The sequence below is a fragment of the Mustela putorius genome, unplaced genomic scaffold (genome assembly GCF_011764305.1).
Source record: "Mustela putorius furo isolate JIRA1106 unplaced genomic scaffold, ASM1176430v1.1 tig00003836_pilon_pilon_pilon, whole genome shotgun sequence".
In the NCBI taxonomy this organism is placed as follows: domain Eukaryota; kingdom Metazoa; phylum Chordata; class Mammalia; order Carnivora; family Mustelidae; genus Mustela; species Mustela putorius.
The window spans coordinates 838,718-853,324 of NW_025421989.1; the positions used below are offsets into that span (position 1 = coordinate 838,718).

Genomic DNA, 14,607 nt, shown 5'->3' on the forward strand with positions numbered 1-14,607 from the left:
TGCTTCCAGAATCCTGGATGCTTCCGGAATCCCCTTCCAGAAGCTGTGCTGGAGGGCAGGCCTGACTGGATTCTCAGGGATATTCACGCCCCTGACCTCCCCCCACGGCCCCTTCCCGACCCCCAGGGTACTGTGGCCACTCACCTCCCCCTGCATCCCCAGTAACACTTCTTGGGGAAACTTAATCAAACACAAAATCCAACCCCCAAACCCGGAAAGCCTCCCCCACAAAGACAAAACAGCCGTGTTACTACAGGAGCATTAATAAAATGCGTTCACAATTGATCACATCAACCAAGACCCCCCCCCCCCAAATGAGGACAAAGGAGGCTCCAGTCAGGGTGTCGGCCACCAGCTCTACCTTTGGCAGAGCCTCAGAGTCACGCAGAGGACTGGGAAAACTGTATCGTGGTGCAGGCGCGCAACACCACTTTTGTCCACCCTCTTAAGTTCGGTCCGCGAGGCTCTGCAAATTAAAATGACAGACGACAGCCGAACTGAGAAAAGGCACGCACATTCTGTGGTTAAAAATTTTAGGTGGCGCGACGTGGGTGTCTTGATAGAAAGAAGAAAATGCCCCCAAAGGAGTGGTTAGACCTGAGAGTTTGTATATGGTTTTTCACGAAGAGCAGATACATGGTGCAAATGTGACAAGCGGCAGGAAGAGCGTTGGACGCTGCTAAGGGCAGCAAATTGCGGGGGAAGATAGATATTTGAAGGACACTCTTGGAAGACATGGTTCATGTCAGTCGGGTGGTTTGTATGGTTCTGTCTTGGTGCTGACTTTCTGCCTTCTTCATGGTCCTAAAACTTCCCCCAGAGAGAGAGCGGGGATCCGTGTCATGTGTGTTTCTACAGGTTTGTGCTGTTAGTCCGATCAGGGAAGCCCCAGGAAGGTTTCTTTCTGTAGCTGCTGGTTCTCGGTTGCTTCTGGGTCAGAATAATCCTGACGCAGCACTGGACGCAAGGACAGAATCAGGGACACCATTGGTGTGCCTCAGATCCTGGCCATTCTGGGCCAGCTGTGAGCTCGTTGCATTACTGCAGGGCGAGCGGTTTCCCGGGCGTCTCACTCAGCAGGTCCCGCGTGGGCTGCTTATTATCGGGAAGCGGTAGGTTTCCGCAGGTCTTGGGGCAGGAGATCGTTTGGAGGAACCACTGGAAGGGTTCGGCAAAGTTTGTCCTGCAGACTGGGATCTATTTCCAGGTTGTTGGGTGTCTGCAATGGTCTCTGCCAGTGGGATTCACTCTGCCCTCCTTGGTTACACCCACGGGGCGGGGGGGGGGGGGGGGGGAGCGCCTTCCGAAAAGGAAACGTGTGCCCGGGTTTTAGGCACAGAGGAGGGCAATGAGTTTTCGTGTGTGTGTGTGTGTGTGTGTGTGTGTGCGCCCTTTGCTTTCAGCTCAAAATCGTTGCACCCAAGTGGCCTCTTTGGGGTGACCTGTTCCCAGCATCAGAGGACCAGAGGTGGGGGAGGGATTCTCAATAATCATTTGAGCAGGATTCGTTGCTGAAACCGGGCTCGGTAGGTCAGGCACGAGACCTAGCGTGCAACAGGCTTGGAAAGGGGTCCGAGGGGTACCTGATCCGGGATGGGGATGCCCGGCTGTGGACCCCTCCCGGGGCCGAGTCGGGTCCGAGGGAGCCCAGAATGCGTGTGTGACATGTGGGTTCTGGATGGTTCCCTTTCCAGGTCAGAGAGGACAGCACGTACTTCTGCATCTTCCGTAACCGCGTGCTGCATCGGGGAGCCAACCTGACCGTGAGGGTCACCTGTGACGGGGCCAAATTCCAGGAAGTCTTGCTTTTCGCAAACCCAGGTGAGGTCCCCTGAGTGGATGGGCCCCCGACTCCCGCCCAGCGCCGTGGGCACCCACTCGCGTCACCCCTCGGGGGCTGCTGGTGCGGTGCCACCGCTGAGAGCGTCGCTGGGTGTCGCCCCAGGCAGGGAAGGTTCCGGCGCCATGAACTTCTCCTGCTTCATCTACAACGTCCGTCTCATGAACTGCAGCTGGGCGCCCGGCCCCCGAGCCCCCGCCGACGTCTGCTACCGGCTCTTCTGGTGGGCCTCCCTGTAAGCCGGACACCGCCCTGCACCGCCGGGGATCTATGCGGGGATCATAGCGGGAGAGGCCCAGAGAGCCGGGGGACCCCAGGGGGCTCTGCCCGGAAATGCCACAAAATCACAAAACCCTGGGAAGGGAGACACGGCGCCTTGGCGGCCGCCTAGCTCTGGGTTGCAAACCCTCCTCCTGTCCTAAAGAGAGGACGAAAGCCACAATTTCGTGATGTTTATCATGCACGGATGGTTGCAATGGCTTCGCCCTGCAAAGGGCAGGATCCGTCCCCGTCTGTGCAGGGTCTTGGCCGATTCCCTAGGACGCATATCCCGTTCTGGTTTTGTGCTTATTTGGGGACGAATTTGTATCAGTTTGCGGTGTTTTTGTTTGCTTGTTTTGGTTTGGGGTTTTTTGGAGGCTTTTCTGGGTTTGGGGAGATCTTCTTGCTGATAATGTCTGCCCAGAAGGATACACAGTCAGGCTTTTCCCGCATCCCTTTTGCAAACGACAGGCACGAGGATGAGGCGGAGTGCGTGCATTACGTCACAGACCCCACGGGGACCCGCGTGGGCTGCCATTTCGATGAACTCGGTGAACCCCAGGGTATGGATAATTACTTCTTCCTACTGAATGGGACCAGCAGTGAGACCGCAATCCCGTTCTTGGACTTTGTTCCGTTTGAAGCCCGTAAGATCGGTAAGACGCTCCCACGACCTGTGTTCTCCCCTACACGCCCCCGAGCCAGGAGAGCGGGCTTCCCGCATCTGGGCTCACACCCTCGCCGTGTGGGACGCGGCCCTGGGTTCAGGACCAGCCTGAGCAAGGTCCAAGGTCGGCACTCGAGGTCTGGGAAACAGAGAGACACAGACAGGCATGGTGGCCCTGACTGTCCCCTTGCGGTGGGTTGCAGGAAAGGCATGTGTTCATGTCACGTACCCATTTTTGCTAATTTATGTAAATTCCCTGCAAATCCTGAATTTGCAAAACTCAACTTATCACAGCTGAAGGGGTGGAAATACAGGGTCTGTCGTGTTATAACTGTGTTTCTGTTTAAAGACATCTTACATAATGTACATTACTGATGAACTGATGGTGCACCCGATGCCCACAGCCCTATACCTTAAGACTGAACAATGCTTATCGCATGTGTGTAGTTTCTCCAACAGTCACATCGTGACCTTCTTGTGTGTAGGGATGCAAAAGAAGAAAAAAAGTTTTCCTCGACCCTCTTAGATTCTGTGGGCAGGGCTTGCAAATTAAACTGACAGATGCTCTATTAATGGGAGAAAAGCTCACAAATATTAATTTGTTTGATAATTTTAAGTTTTTTTATTTCAATTTTAATTTTAAGTTTTAAGTTTACTTAATTTTAATTTTAATTTTTAAGTTTGATATGCATGGGGAAGGGCTTCACAGAAAATACAGGAAAATGTCCCAAGGAAGTGGTTAGATTCAGGGACTTAGACATATTTTTTAAAATATTTTACTTATATACCATTTTAATAAAAATCTATTAACTATGGATTTAAACGAAAATGGGCTTGTGCTTTTAGAAGTGGTAAATATATACGGAAAGTAATGGGAGACAGGGTTGTATTAGTGAGGTTTTTTGGTGCAGATACGATTTGGTGCTGACTTTCACGGACAGAAAACTTCCCCAGAGACGGGATTTGTGGCAATCTTACTTTCTCAGAAGTTTCTGGTTTTAGTGCGATAAGGAAAGCTCCAGAAAGTCTTCTTTCTGGATCCATGACTCTCGGTTGCCTGCAGTTCCAAATAACCCTTGTGCCAAAGTGTCCTGTTTTGGAGATGACGTGCCAGTTCCCTTTGTGCAAATCAGACAACACCCCAACTGCACGCTTGGGGGCCGTTTCAAACGGTGACATCGCCAACCCAAAGCACAAAAGCGGGAACAACACCGCACTCCACAGGCCACAGAACAGGCGCTGGTTTGCAATCCGGGAGCAGAAGCCAGAACACAGAGCTTGCCGTGCTCGGCATCATATAGGTGTATGCCCGTGTGCACGCAGACCCTGGGTGACTGAGGTCCCCAAAGTTGTAGAGTGTCCCAGAGTTGAGGCACAGAGAAGCAGGACATGGTTGTCTGCTGGCGTCCTTACCTGCGGTCCCGGCAATCTGCAGCAGGGACACGGAGGGTGGGTACTCAACCAGGAGGGGTGGCCGGCACCACGGAGGGGACAGTCCCCTTCATGCACCATCAGCTGGCTTGAGCCCTCCCTTTCCAAGCCCAGTTCACCTTCTGTTTTGGTTTGTTTTGTTTTTAATTAAAGGTCTTATTTATTTATCTGACAGACAGAGATCACAAGCAGGCAGAGAGGCAGGCAGAGAGAGAGGAGGAAGCAGGCTCCCCGCTGAGCAGAGAGCCCGATGCGGGACTCGATCCCAGGACCCTGAGATCATGACCTGAGCTGAAGGCAGAGGCTTAATCCACTGAGTCACCCAGGCACCCCCACCTTCTGTTTTTTTTGTGTGTTTTTTTTTGTTTTGTTTTTTTCCTGCAGAAAAAGAAATATAGCACAATTTCCTACAGAGGTGCAATCCGCCGGAAGCCCCCTCCACCACCGATCCCTGGGTGTTTGCAAGGGTTTTTGTTGTTGTTTCTGTTTTATTTTCCGTAGAAAAGTACGACCCCCCAACAAACATCATGATCGCCCACAACACATCGCATCACATTATCCGGTGGGAGAACCCCGAGATGAGATACGAGCTTTCGACTCAAGTCTTGTATTATGAGCTGGACATCCAGAGACCGGTAAGAGCCCCCGACCTCGGCGAGGGAACTACAAACCGTGCTCGGTCCCGTCTGCTCATGCAGAGCTCAATCCCGGCTCACAGCTCCCGAGAGTTGTTCTCTGGGACCTCCTGTGCCCTATACCCTACACCGGTTGTTCATTCCTTTTTTTTTCACCATGAAATCCGCTTATTTTTATTTTTTTTTAAAACTAATCTCTATGCAAAATGTGGGACTCGAAGTTGGGATCCCAAGACCAAGGGTTGCACAGTCCTCTGCCTGAGCTAGCCTGGGAGCCCTGAAATAGCTTTCTTTTCTTTTCTTTTTTTTTTTTTTTTTTTTTTGAGTTACTTTAGGTTTGTAACAGAATTGAGGGGAAGGTCAAGGGGCATCCCCCACACCCCTCCTGTCCACACATGCACACTCTGCCCATCACCGTTCCCATTAGCTGCCTTTTCTAGAATATCAGAGTTGAGACCCTAACAGGATGCAGCCCCTTTCTCGGCCTTTTTGGAAACAAAACGTGAAAATGGGTTGGGAATGGGTGTCTCACGACAGGTGCATTGGGAGCTCCCCTGAATCTTCAACTTGCCCACCTTCTCCCGGACCCCTCAGCACAGCTGTGCCAAGGGAGATTCTGCAGCCTGAGACCTGGACATGTCCCCAAATCCTGGAAATTGGGGACTTCCCAGAGGACACCCAGCATCTCTGTTTCCCTGTGGCCTGGGGCCTCAACATGCACCCCCAGCCCAGAGCCAGGGGCAGAAGGCGACTCCGGGATTCACTCCCAAGCACCTCAGACCTCAGGGCCTTTGCACATAACTCACAGAGGCAGGTTCCGTGAGCACGAGGATGCTGTCATTATGTGTACAGCAATGGCACAGCTGGGTGTTCTGGGCACACAGTAGGTGCTCAATAAATGTTGCCGGCCCCATCCCACACCCTCATGGTCCTTGACATCACAGTTTCCACATACTTCAGGGCTCTGCAGGTGACCCCCAGGCCCCGCCCAGATGTGAGCCACTCAGTGGTGGGCTTCTTTTAAACCGGAAATGAGGTCGTGTCCCTTCTGTCCTTACAACCCTTGCGAGGTTGGGTGTGGGTCTTGGGTTGGAGTCGGAGTCCTGGAGGCAACCGGCCAGGAGTCTGTGGCTTCTGGTCCTGCCTGCCCACATCTTCCTCCCCGGGGCTCCTGTGAGTGACATCCCATGTGGGACCTCCCGTAAGTGACCTCTCACAGATGACCTTACACAGGGAACTATGCCCAGCTGACCTCACACTGGTTCCAGGTAGGTGATCTCCGGCAGGTGGTAACACAGGTGACCTCACACAGCTGTGCAGGCCAGAGCGTCCTGTGCGTGTGAGACCCCAGGTGGGCAGCGAGCTCCCCTCTGGCTTTCTGCCCAGAGCCTGGCAGGTGCATTCAGTCAGTGCTGGACGAGGCAGAGGGTCTCTGAGAGGGTCAGTCCTTACTAGACATTTGAACATCCAGTGATGCAGAAAAAGGTACTGTAGACTTTGTCTTCTCCTTCCCTGTTAATACCCTGGAGCAAACTCACCAGCCAGAGACAAATTCATAGTAAGGAAGTGTTGAGGAGGAAAAGCTGTTCCTCCACCCTCTTAGGTCCTGAACCTGAGGGCAGTAAATTAAATAAAGTGGGGAGGGCAGCAAAGGCATTCATATGCATATAAGAGCTCACAAAAGATGTGGCTCTTGAATAGTGCAAGTAAGGAGCTTACGACCTACCTAACCAGGGGACAGGGAGAGGGAAAAAAAAAAAAAAACTTCCAGAAGAGGGACAAATAGGTTTCTAGAAGAAAGAGGGTTTAAGAACAATAGTGATGATGCTTGTTGAAGCAGGTACCAGTGGTCTTGTTTGTCTTCTTCTGGGCGTGAAAGTCCCCTGGAGGTGGAATTTAGGACACATTCCCCGTCCATCCTGGAGGGGACGTCTCCCCAAAGGGGGAACTGATGGCATGCCTCATTCCCGGTTGGCAGATAAGGGAAGCTCTGAGAAGGGTTCTTCATACCAGTTCTGGGGGTCCAGGTGGGTTCCCACATTTGCATCTAATGCTGAAACCCCAGAGGCTAACAATCCTCCCTTTTGTTACAGGGCAGCGCTTCCAAGACAAACCCCGTAAGTGTCTCTTCTTTCTCTATGCCTCCTTTGCTTGAGTCCAAGCATCATCAAGCATCAGTGTTCACAAATCACCTCGGCGTGGGGTCCCCATTAGCCCCTTCGTGGCCCTCAGGCTGTTAGTCTCAGAGTGAGAAGCTGTGTTTTCTGGAAAGCCTCTGACTCAGCTCAAGTCACGGGTCATCGTCTACCCCGTGGACAGAGCAACGGTCTTCTTCCAGACGCAACGCCTCGAGCCTTTTCAGTTGAAAGTTCGTCGTGCATTGAACACCGTCCTGCAAAAACTCATGTCCGCCCAGATGCTCAGAACAGGGTCTGGTTTAGAAACAACGTCTTTGCAAATAAAAGGGAAGGATCTTAGATGAGGGTGGCCCTAAATCCAAGACAAGTGTCCTTGTAAGAGACAGAAGAGGAGACACAGACACAAAGGAGGAGCCACGGGAAGACAGAGGCAGAGATGGGCGGGATGTGGCCACCAGCCCAGGGACGCCGGGAGCCCCAGAAGCTGGAAGAGACAGGAAGGAGCCTCCCCTGGAGCCTCAGGAGGGAGCAAGGCCCTGTCCCACCTGAATCTCCGTGGGGCTTCTGGACTCCAGAGCTGGGGGAGGATAGTTGTCTGTGGTTTTGAGCTGTGGCGGATGTGGTCGTTGGTCCCTGTCGCCCCTGGGCACTCACACAGAGACCAGCATCCCCGTGCACACTCTCAAGGGCAGCAGGAACCCCCCACGTCTCAGAATCTGTCTCATCCTTCACCTGGGTTCCCGCAGGCATCACCTGCTCCCACGCTCCCATGGACCACACCGGCAGCGGCCGGGACAAGTGCAAGAGGGTTGGGTGCCGTCCGAAGGTGTCCCCGGAGGCCGGCCTTGGGGAGACAGGTGTCCTGTCTGGGCCCCACCGGCGACTCAGATGACATAGGAGACCTGGTGCACCACAGACATTGGACAAGCAACATGTACGGCTTCTCGCTGCCTCGGGGGCTCTCGTTGGGGACTGGGGGATCCCTGCTGTTGCCCTCAGCTTTTGTCTGCATGGGCTGGCCTGGAAGTTCCCTGAGTCCATGCTGGGGCCCGTCCAGTACCTGCCCCAGGGCTGTTGTGGCTGAGGGGGCGAGGAGCATGGGATCCTCAGGGTCCAAAAGGAGCCGCACAGCTGATGAAGGCAAGATAGTTCATTCATCACGGACGCGTGAGAAGAAACTGGGTTCTTCCAGGCAACAGAAACAGCGAAGAACATGTCCTGGGGTTTCCGGGGTGTGCAAACTTGGGTCACTGTCCATCTTCTAATCTACGCTACAAAGAAACACCAGGGCCCCTGGAGCAAGCAGCAGGCGAAGACTCTGTGCCTTCCACTCCACTCCAGCCCCAGGACGGAGCTGGACGACACAGGGATTTGCCGGGGGTCATGGCGGTGAGGAAACGCATCCCTGCCCCGTGGACCTGCAGGCTGGGCCTCCTTCTCCCCGACGACCGCCTAGTGTTCCGGTCAGTCTTACTCTGCCGGTCTCTCCAGACCGGCACATGCTCTGTGCGGTGGACGCAGAGGTGGTCGTCATGCAGAGGGACACGTGAGCCCTATCTCAGAACTGGCGGGAGGGGATGGCCGACCCCTGGAGCCCGGCCAGCGCTGTCGCATTGAGTCCAGCTGTGCCCCCAGAAAGCAGGAGCCAGGTGGAGTCGCATTGAGTCCAGCTGTGCCCCCAGAAAGCAGGAGCCAGGTGGGGGCCCTGTCCACGCACCCACCCTTGGCTGTCAGTGTGTAGATTTGCAGTAATCGCAGGTCAGGCCCTGAGGGTGTGGGGACTCTGCGCGAGCGGTGGGCGTAGCTCGGGGAGTCGTGCGTCACAGGCGTGGAGTCCACCTTCCCACGGGAGAGCCCCTTAGGGTCCCTGCTTGGGGCTAGAGAGATGCGCGGATGTCCTGGGCCTCAGGCACGGACCCCAACGCTCAGACTCCAGGGGACCCTCCCGCGTCACCAACGCTGGTCCCAAACAATGCCCTCTTCTCTTCAAGGTTTTGCAGAGGGGGCAAGATTCGAATGTGTACGTGGTGCCGCGTTCTGCCGTCAGGCCGGACACCACGCTCCGGCTGAGGGTGCGCTATGTGCATAACGAGCTGTGGAGCGAGTGGAGCCCGACGCTGCGTCTCGGTGAGCGCCCGACTCCCCGTGCGCCGCGGACGGATATTAGTCGGGGTCCCCCTGCGCGGCTCCTCTTCGGGGTCTTACCAGGACACCTGCCGTTGCGTCCAGGGCGAGCTCATCTGGGACCCCGCACTTCACCACTCCTGAGATGGTCCTGTTCCCATAAGGTCCCGTTGCCACATTTTGGGGTTAGGGCGCACGCATCTTTTCAGGGATGCTTTGAGCGCACAGGCGCCCCTCCCAGCGGAGGGGGCTCGGGGCAGGCCCTACTAGCTCTCTGCCGAAACACACCACCTTCAGTGTGTCCTGCTGCTGTGCGCCCCCTCCCGAGCTCCTGCGGTCACCCTAGGAGGGCGACCCCAAGAATGAACCACAGGGCACTAGCCCCTGTGAGCTACTGTTCCCTTAGCCCCGCTCAGGTTCTGGAAAGCCCCAGATGCCGGCCATGCCCCAACCCAGCAGTGTCCCCTTCCCCAGAAGGGTCAGCCAGGGCCCGGGGGGGCTCTGCCCGTCCCGCTGGGTGCCCCATCACCCCCCTCCTTTATGGGGTCAGTGAGGAGTATCCCAGAGCTTGTGGTTTGCACCGTGACTGCTCTCATCATGCGGTAGCGCTGGCGGCAGGAAACGGAAATGCAGCTCTGGCGGCGCTCTGGGGGCCTGGCGGGAGGGTGCGGGGGTGTCCCTCACCCGGCCTCTCAGCGTACTTCCTTGTAGGGGTGGCGGAAACCCCATTATACAGGAGTCTGTGGGGACATCCTTCGAGGAGTCCCACACATCCGTTCTGGGGAGCGCCAGGGCAGGAGCTCAAAGTATGCTCCAGCTGGATGCCGTCTCCCAGAGGACCCCCGGACGCAAGTGTGGGGCTCCTTCTTTCCAGAGAACAGGTTCACGGCTCTCCAGAAGCTGCACAGACCGCCCAGGTCACGTCAGGGTTCCCCAAGGAGAGCCTCCAGGGCAATAGAGAGCACGCCTGTGCCATCCTGGAGTTTCACAGTTACGCATTCATTCCTTTGGCTAGGTAGCACCGTGTTGAAAGTGAACGTCCATCAGAAGGAATGCGTTGCGTGGTACTGGTTGTGTCCTTGCGCAAATGTCTATGGTGGATGGTCTCTCAGGAGTAGGGCGTGGAAGAGACGGGTGGGGACCGCCGGGGTCGGGGGCGGCATGGGCACAGGACCGGAGGGAGGGTGCATACTCCCGCGCCGGCCTTCCACCGCCTCTAGAAGCCCTGCCTTCCTCGGCTGTAGCCCTGCCTCCCCAGCAACCCCCATCCTTAATCCTCCCATAACGGGGTTGAGGGTATGGGGCACGCGTGCGCGCAAAGCTGACCACCCACTCCCGCGCGCGCGCGCCCTCCTGACCCTCTCCCTCTGTCCCCCACCAGGCCTCCCGGAGGACTTCCCCGGTGCCCTGGTCGGGGTGCTGGTAGCGGCCTCGGCAGTGCCCGCGCTGGTCCTCGTGTGCTTCTGCAAATGGTGAGCCCCAGCCCTGGACCCAGGACCCTCGCCCCCGCCCTTCCCACCCCAATGCAGGACCCCAGAGCGCACGGGATGGCCAGGGGAGGGCGAATGCAGAGTCCAGGCTCGGATGGCAGGTTGCTGAGGGCTGGCGAGGAAGGCGGAGTCACTGTCCATGGGGCGTCTCCCGCTGCGCCAGCCACGCTGTCCGGGGCCACAGGGCCACAGCGCGAGGTCGGTCCGGTCGGTACAAACCGGGTCTGGCCGCTGCCGTGCGCGCGGGGTTTCTGTAGGAGGGGTTAGGGGGCCGGGGCTGCAGGGTGCACGCCGGGCTCGCTGGTTCCTTCACGGTATCCCCCTCCTCGGCAGGTACAGTCTGTTCCCCCGCATCCCGCAGGTGAAGAAGGAACTCACCGGGACCCTGTTCTCCCCGGAGGTAGGTGCGGCGGTTCCCGGTTCCCAGTCTGGAGGCCCGGGCTGCTCCGAGGGGTGCCGCGGGGTTGGGCACGAGTCTCCTGCGCTCCCCAACGCGCTGGTGTGCAATTCCGAGGGAGGCGAGAGGCATGAGGGTCCAGCTGCCTTCAGCACAAAGTCCATCCTCTTGGGAAGGGAACCTCAACCACAAAAGCCACAACTTGGGGCTTAAGACAGAAGCCGCCCCTGGAGCAGGGGACGTGGGGTGACCCTGTTTCCCTGCGGGAAATGCCAGGCCGGTGCTCAGGCACGGGGAGTGCTGGTCTCTCTCTCCACAGTCAGACAGCCTCATCAGGAGACCCCGAACCTATTACATGGGTACAGATCCTATTTGCACATACAGCTATCTCTCGCCATTCTGGATGGATGTGGGATCTGGGGGGCCACCACTCAACCCCTGACCATGGTTCCCTGGGGTTGCCGCTGGCTCTCAGGTGAGGGACCTTCCCCAGGATGGCACCGCCGCCCCTTCTGACTCTCCTTGAGCGTCAGCCTCACATGCTGCCGGATGGTGAGCCGAGGGACGCCCCCAGCACAGGGGCTCTAGTTCCGGCTGGAGGCTGTTTCGTTGGGAAGCCCACCCCTTGGGGCTCCCCCTGGGGCTTCCACGAGGCCTGGGTGCCTTCCCGGCGGGGTTGAGGGTTCATGGAAAAAATTGGGGTGAGGTCGTGGCTTTTGCAGGGGGCTTTGCCGTGGGTCTCAACGTTCCAGTGGGAAGGCCTAGTTGAGTTAGGGGACCAGCCCGACTTCTCGGGGTCCTGTCCACAGCCCACACTATGGCTGGCACAGGTGGTCCTCAGACTCTTTGCAGGACCCCGTCCTTTAACACATGGTCCAGGAAATGGTGCTCTTCTGAGAGCCCAGAGCGGCTGGCAGGGGGCTGTCAGGATTCCTATTTCATAGTCGGCACAAAGGCCCCCCCCCATAAGGTCTGGGCTAGAAACAGGCTCAGGCTCAGGCTGGCTGGGATCACCCCCTCTTATACTGGGGGGGCCTCCCTGAGTTCTGAAGCAGTCATTCAACGGCCACCACCGTCCAGGCTGGAAGGAGCCGCGTCCTCCAAGGGGGACTCTGACGCCCCCTCTGTTGGTCCCCTGAGCCTTTGCACCTCCCAGAGGAGACCCCGTCCCCATGATGGGTCCCCTCCCCAGTCCCAGAGAGCATGCGTCCACGTTCTGCCTGTGGATTTGCCTGTCCTGGACATTTTGGACCTGGGGGTCCCATGATACGGGTTCTGGCCTGTCTGTCCTCACCCAGAGCATCGCCCATTGTTCTTTCAGGGTCCGTCCATGGCGCAGCAGGTGGCAGAGCTCTGCTCCGTTCGTGGCTTAGTGACCTTCCCCCACATGCACTGGAGGGAGAAGGTGTCCACCCTTCGGCCACAGGGAACCATGCAGCTCTGCACGGGCACTTTCTGGGCGGCACCACGAGGGTCTCGCACGTGGGTGCCCTCAACGCTGCCCGACTTCTGTCTCCCAGGTGTCCTGGGACGAGGGCCACCGGCCGCCGAACTCCCGGGAGCCCGAAGACATCCTCATCGTGGAGGACATGTCGTGACCTGCGTGGCTTCAGCCTCTCCCCGCGTCCCCCGCCTCCCCGGAAAATGTCACGCAGGAGCGCTGCACGCTTACGTCTGGGGACGATGTCTCCCCCGACCCCCCCCACTGCCACCCAAAACCCAGGCTTTCTGGCTTCATGCTGGCGTCCACACCGGGGCTGCTGTAGGCATCTGACGGGCGTTTCCTTCCTGGTTTCTGTATTTCTGACTCCGGGGGAAATAAAATAGTTCTACGGTGAGACACGAGTGGGCACATTTGGGGGGATAAAGTCGTGTGTCCGAAATAGGTTTTGAGGGAAGAAGTCGGTGTCCTGGCCAGGCTGCTCTGATTCTGCAAACGGCCGGGAACGAGCAGGTATTTCTCCCTACACTGTGGGGTTTGGTATGAATCCCGGCGCTGGTGAATAAAGGTTCATCCCAAGGCTCCCCGTGCTTAAACAGGCTCTGCACAGCCCGGCCGTCTACACAGGTCGCCTGGGTCGAGGGTACGAGGTCGTTTGGGGAAGCGGGAAGTGAAACCGAAAGTGAGGCAGGTGGGCATCCTCGGAATACAGGACTCCTGCCGGGCGGGCTCCAAGGCACGGACGGGCTGTGGTTCTCCGTGGGACAGACGCCCATGGCACCACGTTGCATGTAGGGGGGGGTCCGTCTCCAGAGACGTGGGGAGACCTGACCCAGCCGCCCAGAGAAGCAGGGGTCTCTGTCCTCGAGTCACGGACGGACGCCTGAGGTTCTGCCCTATCGGGGGGCTTTGCTCAGGTCTTGCGAGGGGCACGTGGCCGGGCCGGGGGGAGAGTGGCTGATGCTGGACATGCCCCCTCGGGCCCGTCTCTGTTAGGGGTCGGGCTCAGGAGGAGCTGCACCTGCAGGGGAGGGTTCAGCGTCCTGTGGACACTCGGGTCTCCCAGCAGCTGCCTGGAAGCCTCCCATCGAGCTTCCTCACACCCCTCCTGGCGGCTACACTGGCTGCCTGCACGGTCGAGCCCCGCTGCCCCCAAGGGATCCAGCCTCCGACCCCCAGGCCGCCTCGGACCCAGGGGGGCACTTGCAGAGGACTTGACTGTCTAGACAGGGACCCCGACCGCCACACAGCCTCCGCGACATGTTGCGACAACCCCAGGAACATGGACTCGGCTGCTAAACAATTAAAATAAAATAAAAAACCAAGCAGGCTGGGGGGCCAGTGTTCGCATGATGGCGGCCGGACTGGGATTCCAGCAGTGGCCGCGGACGGACCCCGGAGCTCCCAGGGCCGGTTTCTGAGGCGGCGGCTGCCTCGGGACGGCCCCGCAGCATCTCAGCCGTTAACAGAACGTCTCCAGCGACGCCTTCCGGGCGCTGGGCAGACGCGTTGCCCGTTTGGGAACTCTGCGGAGTGGGGACGTGGAAACGCGTGTCCGCAGTTATGGGAACGCAGTCGGCGGGGAAGGAATGGGGAAACACGGCCTCCGGATGGCCCCCTCGAGGGGCAGACGCCAGGCAGCCAGGACTCGGGATGAGGGACCTGGAGGTGGCTCTTCCCGTCACCTTTGAGCTCGGGGCTCACGGGCGCAGAGGAGGGGGAAGGCGCTTGGTGAGCTTAGCCCAGCGTCCCTCTGTCGCCGTTCTGCATGACCATATACCAAACATCGGGCTTCGGCGGCGACCATTTCAGGAGGAAAGTGCTGTTCCGGGCCTTGTGTGCTGGTTCGAGGACGAGAGAAGCCCACGGACACCGGGTAGGGAGATGCTCACCGTGTTTACACACGACAGCCGGATCCACTCACAGTCTACACTGTGGGGCATCTGGGGGACTCCATTGGGGAAGCGTCTGCCTTCGGCTCAGGTCGTGATCCCCGGGTCCCGGGATCGAGTCCCGCATCGGGCTCTCGGCTCAGCCGGGAGCCTGCTTCCCCCTCTGCCTCTCCCCCTCCCCCTGCTCATGCTCTCTCTGTCTCTCTCCTGCAAGTAACTAAATAAAAACCTTAAAAAAAGAAAAAAAAAAGTCTGCACCGTGAAGAAACGTGTTTCACAAGAGGCAATGAT

At 57.8% G+C, this 14,607-nt stretch overlaps 1 protein-coding gene across 8 annotated transcripts in view; it reads left to right on the forward strand.

The window, feature by feature from the left end:
* The window catches only part of LOC101683998 (granulocyte-macrophage colony-stimulating factor receptor subunit alpha), a 32,089-nt gene extending 19,268 nt beyond the window's left edge, over positions 1–12,821 (forward strand). For 6 of the 8 annotated variants that reach the window (XM_045089240.1, XM_045089241.1, XM_013064442.2 and 3 more), the window contains 9 exons: positions 1,695–1,821; positions 1,946–2,075; positions 2,573–2,757; positions 4,701–4,834; positions 6,928–6,951; positions 8,964–9,099; positions 10,478–10,568; positions 10,920–10,986; positions 12,305–12,821. In XM_045089240.1, the coding sequence (XP_044945175.1) occupies positions 1,695–1,821; positions 1,946–2,075; positions 2,573–2,757; positions 4,701–4,834; positions 6,928–6,951; positions 8,964–9,099; positions 10,478–10,568; positions 10,920–10,986; positions 12,305–12,757 (1,347 nt within the window). In that variant the 3' untranslated portion in view covers positions 12,758–12,821. The remainder of the gene's footprint in view (positions 1–1,694; positions 1,822–1,945; positions 2,076–2,572; positions 2,758–4,700; positions 4,835–6,927; positions 6,952–8,963; positions 9,100–10,477; positions 10,569–10,919; positions 10,987–12,304) is intronic. The other 2 variants (XM_013064441.2, XM_013064444.2) reach the window with 2 other exon arrangements.
* The last annotated feature ends 1,786 nt before the right edge of the window (positions 12,822–14,607 follow it).